General features: G+C 36.3%; 1 protein-coding gene across 1 annotated transcript in view; it reads right to left on the bottom strand.

Annotated features, from left to right (window-relative positions):
• LUZP2 (leucine zipper protein 2) overlaps nt 1-20029 on the bottom strand; it is a 265710-nt gene extending 245681 nt beyond the window's left edge. Inside the window, 4 exon segments of the mRNA XM_047072511.1 lie at nt 5213-5275; nt 11237-11318; nt 16101-16171; nt 19916-20029. Coding sequence (XP_046928467.1) covers nt 5213-5275; nt 11237-11311 — 138 coding nt within the window. The 5' untranslated portion in view covers nt 11312-11318; nt 16101-16171; nt 19916-20029.
• Nucleotides 20030-20286: the final 257 nt, after the last annotated feature.

Raw genomic sequence — 20286 nt, 5'->3', positions numbered from 1 at the left:
AAGAAGGCTCAGTGGGAAAAAAAAACCCAATATAATAAAGGCCATATATGAAAAATCTACAGGTAATATTATATATACTCAAAGGTGAAAAACTAAGAGTTCTTCTGCTGTATCAGGAGTAAGACAATGAGGTCTACTATCACCACTTTTATTCAACATAGAACCTGAAGTCTTAGCTGCAACAATCAGTCAAGAAAAATAAATAAAATGCATCCAAACTGGTAAGAAAAAAGTCAAACTGTCATATTTCCAGATGATATGATAATATGTAGAAAATCCTAATGATTACACCTAAAAATTCCCTAGAACTGATAAATGAATTCAGTAAGGTTGCAGGATATAAAATCAATGTATTGAAGTTTGTTGTATTTCCACACACTAATAATGAAGCAGAAGAAAGAGAAATCAAGAAAAATATCCCATTCACAATTACACCAAGAAGAATAAATTATCTAGGATTAATTTAACCAAGGAGGTAATAGACCTACATTAAGAAAACCATATTAAGTTTTAACTTAATATATTAAGAAAACTATAACATACTGATGAAAGAAATTGAAGATTACAAAACAAATGGAAAGATATACCATGCTCATGGATTGAAAAAAAATTAATATTGTTAAAAATACCATAATACTCAAAACAATCTACAGATTTAATGCAATCCCTATCAAAATAGGAATAGCTTTTTTCACAGAGCTAGAAAAAATAACCTAAAATTTGTATGGAACCACAAAAAAACCCTGAATAGCCAAAACAATCTTGAGAAAGAAGAACAGAACTAGAAGTATTACAGTCCCAAATTTCAAGATATAGTACAAGGTTATAGTAATCAAAACAGTATATTACCAACACGAAAATAGACACATAAATCCATGAAACAGAATAGAGGGCCCAGAAATAAATCCATGCTTCTATGGTTAATTAATCTATGACAAAGGAGTCAAGAATATACAATGGGGAAAAGACAGTCTTTTCAAAAAATAGTGTTGGGGAAACTGGACAGCCACATGCGGGGAAAAAAAAAAAGAAAGAAAAGAAAAGAAAAGAGAAAAAAAAACTGGACCACTCTCTTACACCATACACAAAAATAAGCTTAAAATGAATTAAAGACCTAAATGTGACACCTAAAACAATAAAAATCTGAAAACAAACAAACAAACAAACAAACACATATTGGGCAGTAATTTCTTTGATATCACCCTTAGCAAGATGTTTATGGATATGTCTTCTCAGGCAAGGGAAACAAAAGCAAAAATAAACTATTAGGACTACATCAAATTAAAAAAAAAAGCTTTTGAATAGCAAAGGAAACCATCAAGAAAACAAAAATGCAACCTACTGAATGGGAGAAGATATTTGCAAATTATATATCCAATGAGGGATTAATATCCAAAATATACACAGAACTAAGACATTTTAACACCAAAAAAAAAAAACATATGGTTAAAAAAATTAGCAGGGCACCTAAATATGCATTTCTCCATAGAGCTGGCCAACAGATACCTAAAAAATGCTCAACATCACTAATCATCAGAAAAATGCAAATCACAACCACAATGAGATATCACCTCACACCTGTTAGGCTGGCTGGTATCGAAAAGACAAGAAATAACAAGTGTTGGTGAGGATGCGGAGAAAAGAGAATCTTCATGTACTTTTGGTGGGGATGTAAATTGCTACAATCACTGAAGAAAACAGTATGGAAGTGCCAAAAATAGAATTACCATATGATCCAATAATTACAGTACTTGGTACTTACTCAAAGAAAACAAAACTACTAACTTAAAAAGATACATGCACTCATGTCTACGACATATGTTTATTATAGCATTATTACAATAGCCAATGTATGGAAGCAACCTAACTGTACAGCCATAGATGAATGGATAAAGAAGATGTGTATACATATACAATGGAATGCTACTCAGCTATAAAAAGGAATGAGACCTTACCATAGGTGGACCTAGAGTATATTACGGTAACTGAAATAAGTCAGAGAAAATCAAATACCGTATGATTTAACATATATGAAGCATCTCAAAAGGAGTTTCCACCATTTATTAATTCCTACTGTGGTAATTTCATACAAAGAAATACACTGGGGGAATAGATGTGACTTGAATGTCCCATGCAAGAGAACATAAGCAGAAAAGCAGGTCATAACTTAAAACTTTCTGCCTCACACAGCATTTGCTTTTTCTAAAATCTGAGTATTTTTCCTCCTCCAAGGGATATATTAAGTCTTAAAACCCAAATCCCTAGGTGGTAATGTATAAATGTCTTTTAATAGTTGCCTTCACATAATGGGAAAAAAAATGTTGATCATTCTTTAATAATTTTCAAAAGTCCCTTGTTCTACTGAAACTTCCCCAAAACCCTCACTCAGAAGTTCTCTGGGGACTTCAAGCTTCTTCCAGAAACGTCTTTATACCTGTATTGTTTCCCTCACCTCTTTATATTTTGTTTAATTAATTCTTGTTTGATTTTTTTCTTGCTTTTCAACTGAAAATCTTCCAGGCAGCTGTCTGTATATGGGTCAATCATTTTGTTTAGTCTCTATACATAATGATCATTTGTCAAAATAATAAGCCTAAAATTTCAAGGAATTAATAGAAAGGAGTCAAATTTAAAAATTTCAATTGATGATATATGTTCACCATTAGGTTTCATTAGGGAAGTCAAAAACTGTCTCTACTTGTAATCAGTTATCATCTTGCAGATTTTCAATCTGATGAAAGTTGAGTAGTAAATTTCATTTCAAAGCTTATATTCAGTAGATATTACTCCTGTGAAGTTGTATTTGTTTTAGAATTATTCTAGCCTATACATTTAGAAAACTAACATCATACTATAAAGGTATCCTCCAGAAAAAAATATTTCATTCATTCTTTATATATATTTGTTATGAATAATTTATAGATTGATTTTAAAACTGATTTCTTCTTGTAGTCTAGACTTAAAAAAATTATCTAAGATTTAAAGTTAACTGATGAAGCTTAGTGATCTAAATTAACCTATAATCCTTCCATTATCATACAACTGTGTTCATGTTGTTCGTATGTGTATTTCAGCATGCACAGGCAAATGTTCTTTATTTCCTATTTTAATATTGACTTTAATGTCGTTTTAAACATTCCCCTTTTCTTAAATAATCCCGGAAGTGTTTGACTGGACTAATATGACCCTCTCACTGAGTTCCAGTGAACAAGATATTATCCAGTACACTCAGCATTCCGGGGTAACTCTGGTCTACTGATATTTTCCACTATAAATAGGAAATCGAGATTTAGCCCTCAGGGAAACCATTATCAAGTCCCTTCCATCTTAAGTTTCTTAAGAACACTCAGAAGTAAAACTCATTAGAAAGAAATGAAAATACAATAGAATCATCAGAAAGCCATTTAAAATCTGTCTTGCTTTCCTTTCTTCTGTACATTTTTCACACACCTGTTAAGCCATTTTAATGTCATAATCAGAGTACTGATGATAAATGCTTGATACCAAAACATTTGTAAAGTCTATTTTTTAAACTTGATATCAAGATGGAAACGATTTAGGAATAATGTGAATAATGTATCTCATCTTTGTTCAAATGTCTCAAAAAATAAAGGAAGGAATAGATGAATGAATGAACAAGGGAATTAAAAAAGATAGAGATTAGGAAAATCTAGAGTGATTATTTTGGGATTCAAACTAAACCATAATTAGTGAGACTGATCAAGGAAAATGTATTATTAATTAGTCATGGTTTAAGAGTCCTAATTAACTAACTGTATTCAAGAAAATGGAAATAAAAAGGTAGAAATAGAAATGTGTTGGAGGAACTGTAGAAAATAAAGTGGTTGTATAACAAGACAGATAATCAGAAGAAAAAAAAATACAGTATTTTATAGGGTCCTTATACTTTGAAGGCTATAGCGAAAGCTGTTCCAGCCTATTTCTGTTAAACTTTATGTTACTTGAAGATTACCCTAAATAAATTTTTCATTCTAGATTAACTCTTCCTTGCAAGAAGTCAATTTCTAGGGGCGCCTAGGTGGCGCAGTCGGTTAAGCGTCCGACTTCAGCCAGGTCACGATCTCCCGGTCCGTGAGTTCGAGCCCCGCGTCAGGCTCTGGGCTGATGGCTCAGAGCCTGGAGCCTGTTTCCCATTCTGTGTCTCCCTCTCTCTCTGCCCCTCCCCCGTTCATGCTCTGTCTCTCTCTGTCCCAAAAATAAATAAACGTTGAAAAAAAAAATTAAAAAAAAAAAAGAAGTCAATTTCTAGCTAGTCTTCTTCTTCACCCCCTCTGATGTCATTTGGTGGATAGATAAATTTATGAAATGAAAATTAATTTGTAATAGTAGTCCAAGCAAAATATAATTAGAAGGAAAATGAAATAGGGAGGCATGAACTAATAACATTATCAAATACAGATAGAAGTAGGGATTATCTACTCTTTGAAATTCTTAACCTTACAATTCCTTTCCATTCACACATAAGTGTGGGACCCAAGGAATTTAACAAAAATCCCCTACCCCTGGACAAGCAGAGCAAGACTAATTCCATTTTGTGCTACACCCACCATCTCATGTATAACCCCCACATGACCTACTTATTGCTTAAGACACTCCCCCACCCTAGACAAGCCGCTGAGCACACCCTTACTGGAAACTGGCTCATATAGGCATTCGGAACCCCTAACCACCAAAGAATGTAAACCCTGCCTTTTGCCCGCCAAACTTGCGCGCCAATTCTCAAACCCCGCCTTTTGCCTGCCAAACTTGCGCGCCAATTCTCAAACCCCGCCTTTTGCCTGCCAAACTTGCGCGCCAATTCTGACCAGAGTGATAGGCTAGTTCAAACAGTTACTATAGGGTAAACAGTTACTACCTGCCTGTGGACTGACATGACTATGCAACTTTCTGTGTGTGTTACAATCTCATTGGCCATTGGCCCCTATAAAACTGCTATGCCTCTTAACCTAGGGATCCAAGTCCCTGCTCCGCTGTGTCGGGTATACTTGGGCCCAAGCTCAAGCTTGCAAATAAACCCTCGTGCGGCTCCTTGGTGGTCTCTCGGATTCGAAATCGGGGGCATTACTATAAGGTCAAATTTGCATGTGATCAATACTCCAAAACTTGTGGTGAAACTATATGTGGGTTTGTCTTTTTTTTTTTTTTTTTTTTTTTTTTTTTATTTATAGAATTTGCCTGAAATATATCTTACCTCATTCTGGAGATCTCGGATCATTTTGCTCTTTCTTTCCATTTCAGTCTTTAAAAAATTAATCTGAAAATGAGTAAAATATTATGTAAGAACATTTCAAACTCATTTCTATGGATTTGTCCATTTATTTTCATGATTTTTGAAGCATAATACAATGATTATTTCTTTATAAAGAAATACTGAAAAAGAACAAAGGATTAAAATTTTGATTAACCAAACTTTCATTGCCCAATTCATACATATATCCATTGATCATAAAAAAGCCTTTTCTCATGTGGTAAAAGATTCATTATTTTTAATTAAGAAACTGTGCATATTAGAACTGTGATTCTCTAACTATTTAAACCTGAATAAAAAAAATGTGGTCCTTTAAAAAAACAAAACAAAACAAACAACAAAAAGCCAGATTCTAGGGTTGCGCCTAGAAATCTCCACTCATAAAACACTCTCCAGGTAATTTTCATCAGTGGCAGGTTAGAAAGCAATTGCATGGTGATATTTCTGATCTCAAAAACATGGAATGTTATAATACTACATCAAAGAAACCATGATGTTTCCTTCCGAATGTGATATTGTTGGGATATCTGGTCTTAGGTCAGTTGTCCAAGCCATGTTTGCATAAACATAGCACCTTTTCTCCCTGAGCATATCTGCCTGAGTATTTTGAAAACAAAGTCAGTATAGCATAGTTTTAAAATTTGAGACTTTATAGCCATTGAGCATTCACTATGATAAAAAGTAACTTTATGATAGTGGATGAAATATGTAATTTCTCCAACTTTTTATTTCCTCGTAGTCACATTTTTTTAAAAAAGCAACAGGAAACAGATAAAATTAATTTCACTACTATATTTTATTTAATTCAATATATTCAAGATATCATTTTGACATGTCATGGATTAATGATATAATTGACATTAGAGTTTGCAGTACATCTTTAAAATGCACTGTATGGTTTACACTAACAGCATCTCAATTTGGACCAGCCATATTATAATGCTCAGTAGTCTTATGTACATAGTGGGACAACACAGTCTTAGAGGATCCCTGGAATAATACAAAAGAGACTGGTAATGTGCATTATCTACAGAGATAGACTGAATCAGTAGAAATCAAGTTTAGGAGTAAAATGAATTTTCACTATATATACAGATTTAAAAAAGAAAAAAAAACAGTTCTGACACATTTCAGACATAAACAAAAGATCAAGAAGTCGTATATAAAATGTCTCTGGGCCCAACCTTAAGAATAAACAAATGTAAATATTTAGTTAAACTTCCTTCAAATCATGTAAAAAAAAAATATTACACCTGAAAGGGCGGGCCTACGCCGGCCGACTCCATCTTGTTCTGTGTTCTCCACCTTGAGTGACTGTGTCCCCGACATGACCCCTTTTCCAGGAAAATCGCAGAAACCTCAGACCGCGCCTCCTCCCCTTGAGTAACCTCCCGCTCACCCATTCAAACTTCATGATCAAAACACGCCCAGAGACCTGCGTAACAGGACTCTGACCCTTCCCCAGCCAATCGGCCAAGGCCACGACCCTTCCCCAGCCAATCAGCTGCCCCTAGACCCCTATAAAACCTTTGTGCTTTTGAAACTCGCTCTCTCTCCCTGGTATCTCACTGCCACTTCGGTGCAGGTAGGGGATTGAGCTCGAGCTAGCTCAAATAAAGGCTCTTTTGCTTTTGCATCGGACTCGGCTCCCTAGTGGTCTTTGGGGATCACGAATTCTGGGCATAACAACACCTACTATTAAAGTCCTACCTAATTTTTCTTCCTTCCCTGTCTCCAGAAGTAACCACTACCCTGAAGTTGATGTGTATTTGTCTTGTTCATGTTTTTGTACATTTTGCTTTTGTCTGTTGTGTAAACCCATACAACAGATGTTAACACTCTCTTCTGGCTTGTGTAGGGGTTCTTGTACCATTCCTTCAGATGGTAATAGAAATCTAAACCAATTTTGAATGGTCAAACTGCATATAAAACAAGCAGAAGCTTGAGAACTACCATGATCGTTATCTTGGTCGTAATAATTTTCAGGGCAAATTTGAACTATGAAGATACTGACAGCAACCTGAATACATGAGTCACACTCTTTGTCCCTTTATTTTTTATTTTTTTTTAAATTTTTTTTCAGCGTTTTTTATTTATTTTTGGGACAGAGAGAGACAGAGCATGAACGGGGGAGGGGCAGAGAGAGAGGGAGACACAGAATCGGAAGCAGGCTCCAGGCTCTGAGCTATCAGCCCAGAGCCTGACGCGGGGCTCGAACTCACGGACCGCGAGATCGTGACCTGGTTGAAGTCGGACGCTTAACCGACTGAGCCACCCAGGTGCCCCTCTTTGTCCCTTTAAGAAGGTAGTTTGATTTGGTTGGTAAAGCAAAGGAATCAATGGAGGACTTAATGCCATTCAAAATTAGATATGAATGCAGGGGCGCCTGGGGGGCTCAGTTGGTTAAGTGTCTGACTTCAGCTCAGATCATGATCCTGTGGTCAATGAGATCAAAGCCTAATCTCTGGCTCTGTGCTGACAGCTCAGAGCCTGGAGCCTGCCTCAGATTCAGAATCTGAATTCTTCAGATTCTCTGCATCTCCCCTGCTCACGCTGTCTCTCTCTGGCTCTCAAAAATAAATAAACGTTAAAAAAAAAATTAAAAAACGAAAGATATGTATGCAGAGCAATAGTGTATGCCCCAATAAACAGCTTTTGCACCAATTTTTACTGCTTCATACTGTCTCAGCCTATTGCTAACCAATCTTGTGGCTGGACCGACCTTTGTGGTTCTTAGTATGACTGCAAGACACCCTCATCAATATCATCAGGAAACTGAAAATTTTTAAAACAAAAAAAAATAAAGGTATTGCTTACAAGTTCTGGAAATTACAAGTTACACCTGGGCCACACAGTGAAGCCTTAGGTAGAAAGAGCCAGGGAGAGCACAGGCCTGAGGTTATGCTTTTTTATTGGGGTGGAGGGTAGGTGAATTTAAAACATAAGAATGGAAATTTAAAACAATGGAAGAGAACAAACAAGCAGCCCCAAAGGTCAATTACTGAAATCAACCAAGATCTTCAAAACAAAGGAAGCTGGGGGTTTTTAGGAGCTTTAAGTCCGGGAGGGGGAAGGCCTGGCCTTGCTCTTTATCTAGTGATGTGGCTGGCACCTCTGTGTTTATTTCAGATAGCCATCTTTGAAGTGGATGCCTCTGCAATCAAAGCTTAAGTGAGCACTCCCATTACAAAAAAAAAGCCAACTGTTAGAGCTTACTTTAGAGCCTAAACACTTTATAAGTACCAGAAAAATCTGATATATTACAGATTTGTCTTTAAGTCATGAACTACAAAAAGCACTCTTACTTATATTGGGCACCTCACTGGCTCAGTCAGTAGAGCACAGACTCTTGATCTTGGGGTCCTGAGTTCAAGGCCCATGTTGGGCATGAAGCCTACTAAAAATAAAATAAAAATCTAAAAATGAAGCCATCTTGTTTATATTAATAACCTATTCCTTCATGGACCTCAATTTTTCCCAAATCCTCACATTTTGATATTATTCAATATGTTTTCTATAATTAACAACTTAAAAAAATAATTATCTTATTTTTACATACAAACACATGACATGGCGTTTTCTCACACATTACTTCAAAACAACCTTAAGAAGTAGCTAGACCAGGTTTTGTTTTGTTTTGTTTGTCTTTGCTTTGTTTTGTTTTGTTTTAAGTAAACTCTATGCCCACTGTGGGGCTCAAACTCCAGACCCTGAGATCAAGAGTCTTATGCTCTACCGACTGAGCCAGCCCAGTGCCCCAGTTTTCATTATACTCTTAATTAAAGTTAGTTTTATTAATAAAGAATATAATTATTTAAATGTGAAACAAGGACAGAGAATCTTGAGAAGTCAGTGTTCAATATTCAAGAGCTAAAATATATTCAGAATATTCAAAAAGTATTAGCATTTTGAAACCATTGATCTCGAATCCCAGCAGGTTTTAACATCCCTGGAAAAAATAAGCATTCTCAAGAGATAGCTATGAATTTAATTCTCAGAAACAGAAAATATCATTTATTTACTTTGAACAAAGAATATAAGAACATAGCAATTCTTTATTCTTAATGAGAGTCAAAGCTAGAAGCTAATTTTTGCCTTTAAACTAATTATGTCTCACTTAGGGCAAGTTAAGCCATAAAAATTAACAAGAGTAGTGAAATGCATCCAATGAGCATTAATATATTTAATTACTCTGGTTACAGAGAATGAGAGCTCATTCTTCCTTGCTGTCTATTAGGACTTTTAGGAGGAACATAGTTTGAAAGATAAGCTATTCCATTATTTGCTCAGGGATAATAAAAAATATTCTTAAAAAGTACTTTCAAATAGCATTAGATCATGACAGCTCTACTGTTTCTTCAGTTTAATTTTTCATAAATTTATCTTCTTTCATATTTTTGTGATTTAAGCTTATTCTTTAAGTTTCATGAGATTTTATTATGGACTTATCAAATGGTATATTTGAAACATCTTTTGCATAAAACATACAACCTGCTATTTTTATGGAAAAAGGCATAGTTACTAGATATCTAATCAAGGGTAGCACATAAGATTATCAGCTCTTAAATCTAAAATAGCACAATGTTTGCAGAAGCAAATCCAGTTCTTCCCCTGTATTTGAGAGTGAACAATTATCTTTATCTCTCCTTATCATCCAGCCTTCAATTACACCAACAGTCTAACAGAGAAAATAAATATTATTCACACCCCCCCAAAAAAAGCTTAAAAATACAAACTAGTTCAATTCTTAGTCAACTTAGAATTTTCAAAGAGGGAGAATAAGCACAAAGCATTCTTTCTGAGATGACCACAATTTGGAAGAGGTACTATGAAATCTGTCTTCTAGATCCCATCAGATGCACATTAATAAAATAATCGTTGTTTTAATATGTGTATCTCAATCCCATATTTGTCAAGATTGTGGTCATCTCTTTCCTGACTCTGGGTTAAAGCATATTAGTTATTCAATTGCCAGCACAGAACAATTCCTCCTGGTGGCATGCTTTTCAAAAACAAAGTAACCAACACAGAGCTCATAGCCCGAGCCACCCCTTTGTATTGGCATGCTCTCACAGGCCAGCCCACTCACTATACACCTGCCCTGATCACCCCAGGGGCAGGTACAGGTAAGCATTCCTTACATCCCAGAGTCTGCTGAAGTCATTCACACTGACTCCTCCTAGTGCTGCTTACACCTTCTCACCCATTCCTTCCCACAGAACCCACAATAAAGACTCTTGCCCACAGTTCCCTCTGCCTCATGACCTACCCAAGTACTTCCATGGGTGGTCACCAGTCCCATGGCATGTCATCCGTCTTGGGAATTGTGAGAAATAAACTATCCTCTCAATGGTAGTCATTTCCTGATCTGTTGGCCTAACTGCACCTTAAACTTTCCATTAACATACTATATTTTAAAATAGACTCGGGTCCTAGAAGCAAGATAAAAGGCTCATTAACCATAAATGGTACATAAGGTGGTTCTGGAGAATACAGTAGAAATCCAGTGAGAATATCTGGAGAGAAGTTTGATTCTCAAGCCTAGGGGCGTGTCAGAATCACCTGTGTAGTTGATTCAACAGGAAGAATATGGCTCCGCCCCTGAGAGATTCCTGCTAAGTGGATGAGAGGTAGGGATCTATACAGCTTAACTCAGCTCAAGGTCATTTGTAGGCCACAAGTCAGGAGCCATTGGTATGGGGCTGACACCAGCACTTTTGTCCTACTCTTGACCTCTGTTTTCATTCATAAATGAGGGTTGGGATTTAGAAGACCCCTAACAATCAAGTACAACAAAACTCTTCCCTTGAAATGAATGCTGACCAAGTATTTTTATGATTTTGGTGACCGAATTTTCCTTATTGTATTGTTATTTTTTACAGGAGTGTTTGTTCCATGGTGATTTGGGGAAGAAAAAAAAAATCTCCTAGCACCAAAGCAAAGGACACAAAGAAGAAACATACTTACAGTAGCTTGTTGTTTTTCTGCTTTCTCAGATGTCTCTTTAAGTTGATTTTGCAGGACCTCCTGGAGAGACTTCATTTGTTCTCTAGCAGAAAATAGAGAGCAAAAGAGAAACACAATTCTATTATTTCCTATGTACATTATGAAAGGAGGTTTTGGTGTCTACATACATTTAGGAAACTGATAACTAGAACTGTATATAGAGACATGATTAAGCATACAGGATGTATCTAAGGATTCTAGTAATAAAGTTTTCTCTCCCATACAAGTGCTAAAAGCAAGCTGTATTTAAAGAAAATCCCCTTGCTATTGTGTCTTATAAAAATCCCACTGAGTGAATCATCTGTGAGCTGCATAATGTGTTAAATCAAATCAATATAATAATTAGAGTTGAAAAGCTAATTTTAGTGACAGCATGCCAGGGTATGAACATGCTGGTTAGAAAAAAAAAAGTTGCCACAGACTTGCAGATAGGATAAAATTACAACTCCCTGTGGATGCTTCTAATTGATTAATTCTAAGACAGTGTACTTTAGACATGCTCTATAAGGCCTGGGACTTTTTATAAAAACAAAGAGAAAAGAGACTTATTTCGGACTTGCCTCATTTATTGGGGATAATAAAAGAAATACATGTCTTGCATGTATTACACATTTGTCTCAAGCTCACTACTACGCATGGATGTTGCCTCACTTGTTAAAAATATAAACATTTCCATAATTATGCATTCCTCTCAAGGGTTTAAGATTTACTCATATGGCAAATCATACTATCTTTCTGTGCCTTCATTTTATTACCTAAGCTACCACTTCAAAAAATGCTGATAGCAGATAAAGGTTAGTGTGTGTGTGTGTGTGTGTGTGTGTGTGTGTGTGTGTGTGTGCGCGCGTGCGTGTGTTTTATTCTGGCTACAGGAATAAACTCCTTCAAAGCAATAGCAACAGCCAAACAGAAACCTTTCCCAGCCTTACCAGCAGGACTCAAACTAATTTAAAATTCCCATTCTCATGGCAAAAGACTACCCACCCCTGCAACCTTTGCGTGTAACCACACTACAGAGACCAGAGATAAGACTGTACCGTCTTAGACCCATTTACTTCATCTGTAAAATGGGAACACTAATAGAGCTACCTCATGGGTTTGTAGTGACGTTTAGATGACACAATGTAGGCAAAGTGCTTAGTGCAAAGCCTAGAAAATAATCATTTAATAAATATGAGATCTCTGTCATAACCTCCAGCAGTACTTTGGGTCCCTAAGCTCATTCTTTGACCATCGCATCCTGCACACCTGTGGACCGTTCTTTCATCCAATGGGATTTAATGATGCTCCTAGATTTCTTACTCTAGAAACTCTTAGGTCCCAGTCTCAATTTCAGGAATATCAATGAAGGTCCATAGGATTTTTAAAATCAATCTGGACTTTGTTTGTTAAAGTACAATATAACTGAAACATGTTGTAAAATAGTTATGGTCACGTTGGTTCTTAGACAATTACTGTTCACCTGGGGGAAGCTTGTAACATGCTGATGCTTAGAGTGGATTTAAGTCTCAGCTCCCATTCCTTCCTCTAACAGGTAGCATTGATCAGGATTGTTTCATATATGAACATTTAAAATTGGGGATTCTGTTATTGTTTCTACTATCTTCCACAAAGACCGTTTGTGGCATAATATAATAGGATAGAAATATCTATATATATTGTGGGCTTCCAATGCATCAGGCACTCACTCTTAGAAGGTTCACATCAAACTATGACATAATACTACAGGCAGAAAACTGATACGGAGAAAGGTAGTGAAATTGTGTTCTAGAACCTATGTGTTCAAACCTTGGAGTCATTACACTACCTCTGTGGAGACAGAAAAAGAGGAGGAAAAGAACAAAGGGAGGGAGGGAGAGAGGGATGGAGGGAAGAACGAGGGCAGAAAGGGTCTACATGCTATCCCTAACACTCAGATCATTAATAAGCACTGAATGAAAATACAAACTATTATATTTCCAACTGTTAAAAAAATTATACTAAAATTTTACAATGATTAATTATATTTTTATCATTTTTAAATTTAAAAAGTTTTTAAACTTTTTATCATTTTTAATCAATTTTTAAATATTTAAATATTTAAAAAATAAATATTTTTTATCATTTTTAGATATTTAAAAATTAAAACTATCATTGAATTTTAAATGATACACACATTTTAAAATTATAAAATATATTTTATAAAAATAAAAATGAGTATCTATGTATATTCAAAAATTCCCACATACTGACATCTATAGGCAATGTAGGGAGTAAAACAAAATTAAAAGGTTAAAGCACTTTCTGCTGTTAACAAACACTGGAGAAGGTAGAGGACTCTACACATTTTCTCACATCAAAGAAAGCTATCAGACAGAACGGTAAAGTTGATCTTTTGAACCTTCTGAATATCTCCATCTCCTCTTTCACCTTCCAGACTTATCTCTACACATTCCCACTGCTCCTGTGCTTTAGTGAGCCCCAAGTCTCTGCCTCACAGCCTTGGAAAGTTACACTCCTATGAGAGAGGACTCCTGACTTGCTCATGGGCAGGCCTCCTCCACCAACTATCACTGCTACTCCAGGGTTTTACCCAACTATCGCTGCTACTCTAGGGTCCTATCTGGACCAGCTGTTTCATACACCTCCAATGTCAAATTATAAATATGAAAACACACCAAAATCACACTACAGAAAGGCATTTTTTTTACAACTTGTATCGTAAAAACATCTCAGATGGAGAACTTGCTGCTGCCCCATGTATCATTTTTATTTTCAGAGAACACGATTCTGTACGATGCTTTGGAACAGAGAGTCCAAAACTGCCTTCTTAGAATCTCCACCCACCAACCACCATAGAGAATAAAATGTATTATTACTTTTTCTAAGGCAGTTTTCAGACACTTTAGGTTACCCTCCAACCCCCCAAGTCTCCACATTGTAAGTACACACTCTCTCCTTATATGGTATGGTTTAGATCTGGAGCTCTTCTGTGGGTATCATCTAGGCTGTCAAAATGTAACACTCAAGAGCCAACACAACTTTTGTGTGCTCGCTCTCTCTCATACACATGCACCTGCACACAAAAATATGCACATGCATGCACACGCATTCCTTTCTCTGTCTCAACAGCAAGGTGCTCTCTGCTCTCTCTGCACAATTATAGCCTCTGAGTTTACTTACTCACGGTCTGGTTTCAGCTACACAGAGAGACTGATTAGATGCCTCTTAGTTACAGTTCCAAGAGGGAAATTCTAATTGATTTGTTTTTGTAACTGTGAGTGCCGTTGAAGTCCTAATGACTTCTAGGGAACACTGGTGCACGTGTCAGGTGGCAAGCATCCCAGAGGATGAAAGGTTACTGAGAGCTGGAGGTATAGCCAAGTGGCATCTACAATGCATTGCACTGTTTCAGAGTCAGATAAAACTTCTAAATTTGAAATTAGTTAACATTTTTATATTCTAAGATATTTTTTTCTCTTTTACTGTTTATTAGTATCTCTTCTTTTCAAATGAGATACACAGTCTCCTTCACCTTCAGGTAGCCATGATTTTTATATCTCTCTTTGCAAGTAATCACAAAAACTAATATATCAAATGTCATATCTGTTTGAGAAATTACCTACTGTTAGAATTTACCAAATTTTCCATTCTGACTTTGTGTACATTATACAAGTTGCACATTTTAAACAAGCTTTCTAATTTTGAGTAAAACATTGAAATCGTAATACCAAAATATCAGGTTTGTTTTGCCATTTAATTGTAAGACTTGGCCCATCATCTGGTAGTTTGTATACCTACCTAGCGAATTATCTTATACAAGCTCTTTAATACTTGACTTTGAAGACAATTTCATGTTAAGAAATAATAATTTCATTAAAATAATAAAAAGAGTCAACATAGGACAATAGATCTGAAATTTTTAATGTGTCGTCAGCTCGATCTGAATATATGTCAATGAGAGGTTTCTGGGTCAGAAGGCAAGGACAGTGGAGAAGATACAAGACAATGAGAAGGGACTACATAGTGTGTATAAGCTTTTTTGGAGTTTTGTGTTTTGTGATCAATGAACTAATGCGAAAGGGTGTCACCACGGGGTAAGACACAACAGAGCAAGTTCCACTTAATACATCTCTCATCAACTCATTTAAGTCTTGGAGCAACGATTTCCTATCCATTAAATAGGGAAATCATATCTACTTTATAAGGTAACTATGAGGGTGAAATAGGAGAATATATATAAAGCATCTAAGAGAGCCTCTAGTAAATGTATACAAATGCTAGTTTGTTTCTACCTTAAAATATCTTTTTTTTCCTTTGAGAGGCAATTTCAATTAATATTATACTGCATAGAAATCTACTCACAACACACTTCTTTCAAAAAAAAAAACACAATCCAACACTAATAAGATTAGACTAATTCTACTTAGCTGTTAATAAGATTACCCCATTCCTTACCACCCCACCATTAACACTATGATCAAGTTTTGATGCCATTAAACATGTTATTGGACGTGTCTATTGATGGGCAGATTTATCAGGGTCTGTCTTACTAGGATAATAGAGGAAAATACCACAGATCCATGAACACTTTGTGATCTGCAGACAAGCAGCATAGCATAACCATCACCAGAGAACTTGTTGAAAATGCACAATTTCAAACCCCACCATAGATTTATTGCATACAAATCTTCATCTGAACAAGATCCTCACCATTCAAGTAAGAAGATAAATGAATTAATGCATTTAGAATGAAGTGATTTTTGTGAAATTTCTGAATGTGGAGTTTTTCACACTATGGGGAAAAAGAAAGAATTGAGAAAATTAAAGGAAAGCACAGTCTTACCTTTGTCTCTGACCTATTTCCAGAAGCTTCTGAACATCAGTTTTGGAAGTTTTCTCATCGTTTTTCAAAGACTGATAAGAAAAGTGGGAAAAGGAAATCTTATTCAAGTGATACAGTGAGGCTCACTTTTGTCTCTATGGCACAGGTGTGACTGCTCTTATGGTCCTGGAACAAGAATGTGCAAATGAGGCCACAATGGTCCTCATGGCTCTAAGGTGCCCATGAGAATTCATGACACCAAGCACAGTATAGGTGCTGCACAGTGGTGAAAGCAAATATACTGAGTCTCTCAGCCTTTAGAGGTTCGACGGAGGGGAGAATGCTCTCCTAATATTTAGGTCTCTTTACAAGCAAGTAGAAAACACATCTTTTGCTCTTCCGTTGAAGTTTAACTGTGTTCTTTGCGGCCATATTAAACCAGCTCTGGCATAGTTTCTACAAATACAAAGGGACATAAAAGACGTCTCTGAATAAGCTATGTAATAACATAATGCAAGATCAAAGCAGCCAAAAAACATGTACCTGTTTGGTCTTGTCTATTTATTCTTAATGAGTAATGCAGCAGCATGCACAGGAAAACAAGGGCCATGTAAAATTGTAACTGGTATGAAAAGATAGGGTATTAAGAGAAACAATATGTACCACCTCAGTCATTAGTGTTTATTTACTCTGGCAAATCCAGCATCCACAGACTGTGACTTAAAACAGAAAAGCCCACTGAGCTATTCTCGTTATAGAATCTGGCCCATTAAGCCTTCCCTAAGAACTTTCTTATTTATAGTCAATAAACTATTTAACAGGGTAACCTATCTTTCTTGATATTAGATGTTGAAAGGGGCAGTGATATTATTTGCAGGAAAAGCAGCTGTGGCAGGCAGAAAATTAACAATCTTAGGAATGGCAAATACTTTGTTTACTTAATACCTATTTAACAAATACCTCTCATGAATTATGCAAAGTCCTGTGCAGAGGGACGACATCTGCCTTCACAAATTGTAGAGTCTAAGGCTAAAATCAGATAATTTTCATACAGCGGGATCAGCATTCTGATATGGATGTGGTGGGCTGAACTGCATAAGAGAAACTTCTTCCCTAAAATAACTGACAGAGGTCATAATTAGGAAGCAGCCAATAAAAGGTGTTTCGCTTATTTGGAAAGAATAGCTTTATATAACATACAAAGAGGGTAGGATGAGGAAGGGATGGAGGGCATTGCCAATCATGGGATTCATAGCTCAAAGTGCATCATGGTCATATGACCTGGGGCGGGTCACAAAATCTGCCCTCTGACTTCCTTAGGTGAAAAACAGGGATGAGATTTTTGAACAGTCTACTTTAGACATTTATTGGAAAAAACTCAAAGGGCAAAACAGATGTGGAAAAACACTTGATGAACAGTGCAATAAAATAGGCCTATTCATTTGCTGACCATCTGCTATATTCTGGGCATTCTGACGGAAACCAAGATGAAGCAGATGACTGTCTTCAAGACATTTACAATCAAAACAAAAGAAGCAAACAGACAAACAAAAAAACATGAGATGCAGAAATGAAAAGGGTAGATACAGCAAAGTGTATATAATGAGAAAAGCTAGGGCGTCCTTGGTTATTATTTATCCAGCAACATCTGAGGAAGTGAGGTTCACTTCTTGGAAAATATTCTTAGTTCCTTAAGGATTCTAAAGGTTGATTTATGTACGAATTAATGTAGTGCTTATTGGCTGACCTATATTACCATTCCATCCAGGGGCTATGGTTACAGAGAAAACTATAACAACTTTCAAAACTCCTTTCTTCATGAAGTTCCACTGGGAGGAAAATGTGGAATGGGTTATGTAGTTATTCACTATTAGTTTAAAACCTAGAATCACCATTTATTAGATGTATGACTGGGCACTTCCTTGGCCTATTTGAATCTTGCTTCTTCATTTTATGAGTGAAATATTACCTTAATTTTGTGAAGAGGTTGCTAAGAGGATTTAATAAGATAAAAAATGAAAAATATCTTGCACAATGGCTTACAGAAAATGGAAAAAGGCTTTTTAAAAAATGACATTTAGTGGTAGGATTGTTACCCTTTTAAAAACCATGAATCCATGAAATTATATATTGTTGTCAAGCAATTTTCCAGATTGTACTTGGGTGTCTTGACTTAGGCTGCTGGTGTAGACACACTGAGTTTCCTGACCATACATGGGCATCTAACCATATGCTTGAAATAATCTCAAAGTGGCAGGTATTCCATGCCTCTGAGAAGGGACCAGGCCTACTGAACACTCTTTGTAGCCTCATGTAACTGGTGAATTTCTACTTAAGGATAAGATGTAACTCTGGTATCAGCTTCCTGTAGAAATTGACTTAGTTTCCTTTTTATCCAAGTCAGGGCTTTCCTAACATTCTATGTATTCTTCCATCTTAGCACTGTTACCGCCCTGATACTCATCTCTGTGTTCTAATGGAATGTGGGTGGGTTTTGTGCTTTTTTTTTTTTTTATGTTCTCAAGTTGTAACATAACTTCAGGAACAAGAGCTTGGGCGCTGTGCTCATATACCTGCTCTGCCACCTAATTCTCACTGTGTCCTCCATGGTTTCTTAACCTTTCTCTAACTCTCGTTTTCCCACTTACAAGACAGCCACAGCATAGTGTTCATGTAAAAATTAAATAGAAATTATACAAAGAACACCTAATGTAAGACCTTGAGACCATGTTCAATAGACTGGAGTGGCGACTGACACCATCATCATCCTTATCAACTTCATGGAATAAAAAGCTAAGGATAACAATGACTCCACATGGTTCAGAAGCATGGTTCAGCGCAGTAACTAACAGACAAGCCCTGAAGCCAGATTTCCTGTACTGAAACTCTGGCTTCCCTTGCGACATTCAAAAATAACTTATCGGGGCGCCTGGGTGGCGCAGTCGGTTAAGCGTCCGACTTCAGCCAGGTCACGATCTCGCGCTCCGTGAGTTCGAGCCCCGCGTCAGGCTCTGGGCTGATGGCTCAGAGCCTGGAGCCTGTTTCCGATTCTGTGTCTCCCTCTCTCTCTGCCCCTCCCCTGTTCATGCTCTGTCTCTCTCTGTCCCAAAAATAAATAAACGTTGAAAAAAAAATTAAAAAAAAAATAACTTATCTTCTCTAAGCATAATTCCTCATGTGTAACAAGAAAAATCACATTAATAGTACACATCTCAGAGATATATTATGAAAATTAAATTCTATAAAACAGCAAAGCTTTTAGTATGCATTATGTCCTCAATAATTTCAATATTCAAGCAAATATTAAAATATAAGATATTTCAGAAAAAAAATTTTTTAGATAATGATCTTGTCTCTGGTTTTTGATTGGGATTTCACTGAGTATTCATACATTTTCATAGCTGACTCTCACCTTTCTAAGGCATTTACCCATTTTAGTAATGAGGTTTATTAAAGAATCTTGAGAACTGTCCTTTGTGGAATTCAAATTCTCTTCTAGAGATCATCCCTATATTCATTCAACTCTTGGTCGTAATTAGTTTTCATCATTTTATAATATAAAAAACACGGGGCAAATTGATCTTAGAAGCTTGAGAAACTGATGGCCTTGCCAAGCACACAATTTTCTCCCTTCTGAATTTGCAAACCACAGATTCCCAGACTGCATTTCAAATGGCATTTCTTTTTAAAGCTCATATGATAATAAATAACTCCCATGGTCAAGCCCAGAAAACATATTCAAAACTGGTAAAGAAAAAAATGCAGGAGTCTTTTAATGCTAATCCACCGAGACAGGCCAAGTCCTTTGCAGCCAGGAAATTTAGTTTTCATCTCACCTGAAGGTTGACTTTAATTCCATCAAGTTCTCTTGATGTCTTTGTCAGCTGATGGAGGATGTTGCTTCGCTCCTTAAAGACTTCTTTCAGCTGCTTTTCTAGATCTTCATAGTCCTGTCTAACACAGAAAAAAATCGCATGAGAGCCCCTCAAATGCTCCCATGTGGCTTTGGCCACTTTAAAAATAATCACAAGCCCTCGCATTTAAAGCAAAATCAAGATTAATTGAAACCTTAATTACTAGGATGTTTTATTTGTCCTCTTTCATCTAAAAGGGGAAAACTGAAAACCAAAGAGCTGTATAACAAAGGTTTCATTTTGCATTGAGGACTCTCCAGGCTACAGAGAGTTTCCAGAACAATACTGTATAT

The sequence above is a fragment of the Lynx rufus genome, unplaced genomic scaffold (genome assembly GCF_022079265.1).
Source record: "Lynx rufus isolate CCGP_SWC_20201006 ecotype Redwood Valley unplaced genomic scaffold, mLynRuf1.p SCAF_9, whole genome shotgun sequence".
Lineage (NCBI taxonomy): Eukaryota > Metazoa > Chordata > Mammalia > Carnivora > Felidae > Lynx > Lynx rufus.
This window is presented reverse-complemented; position numbering and strand designations above follow the sequence as displayed.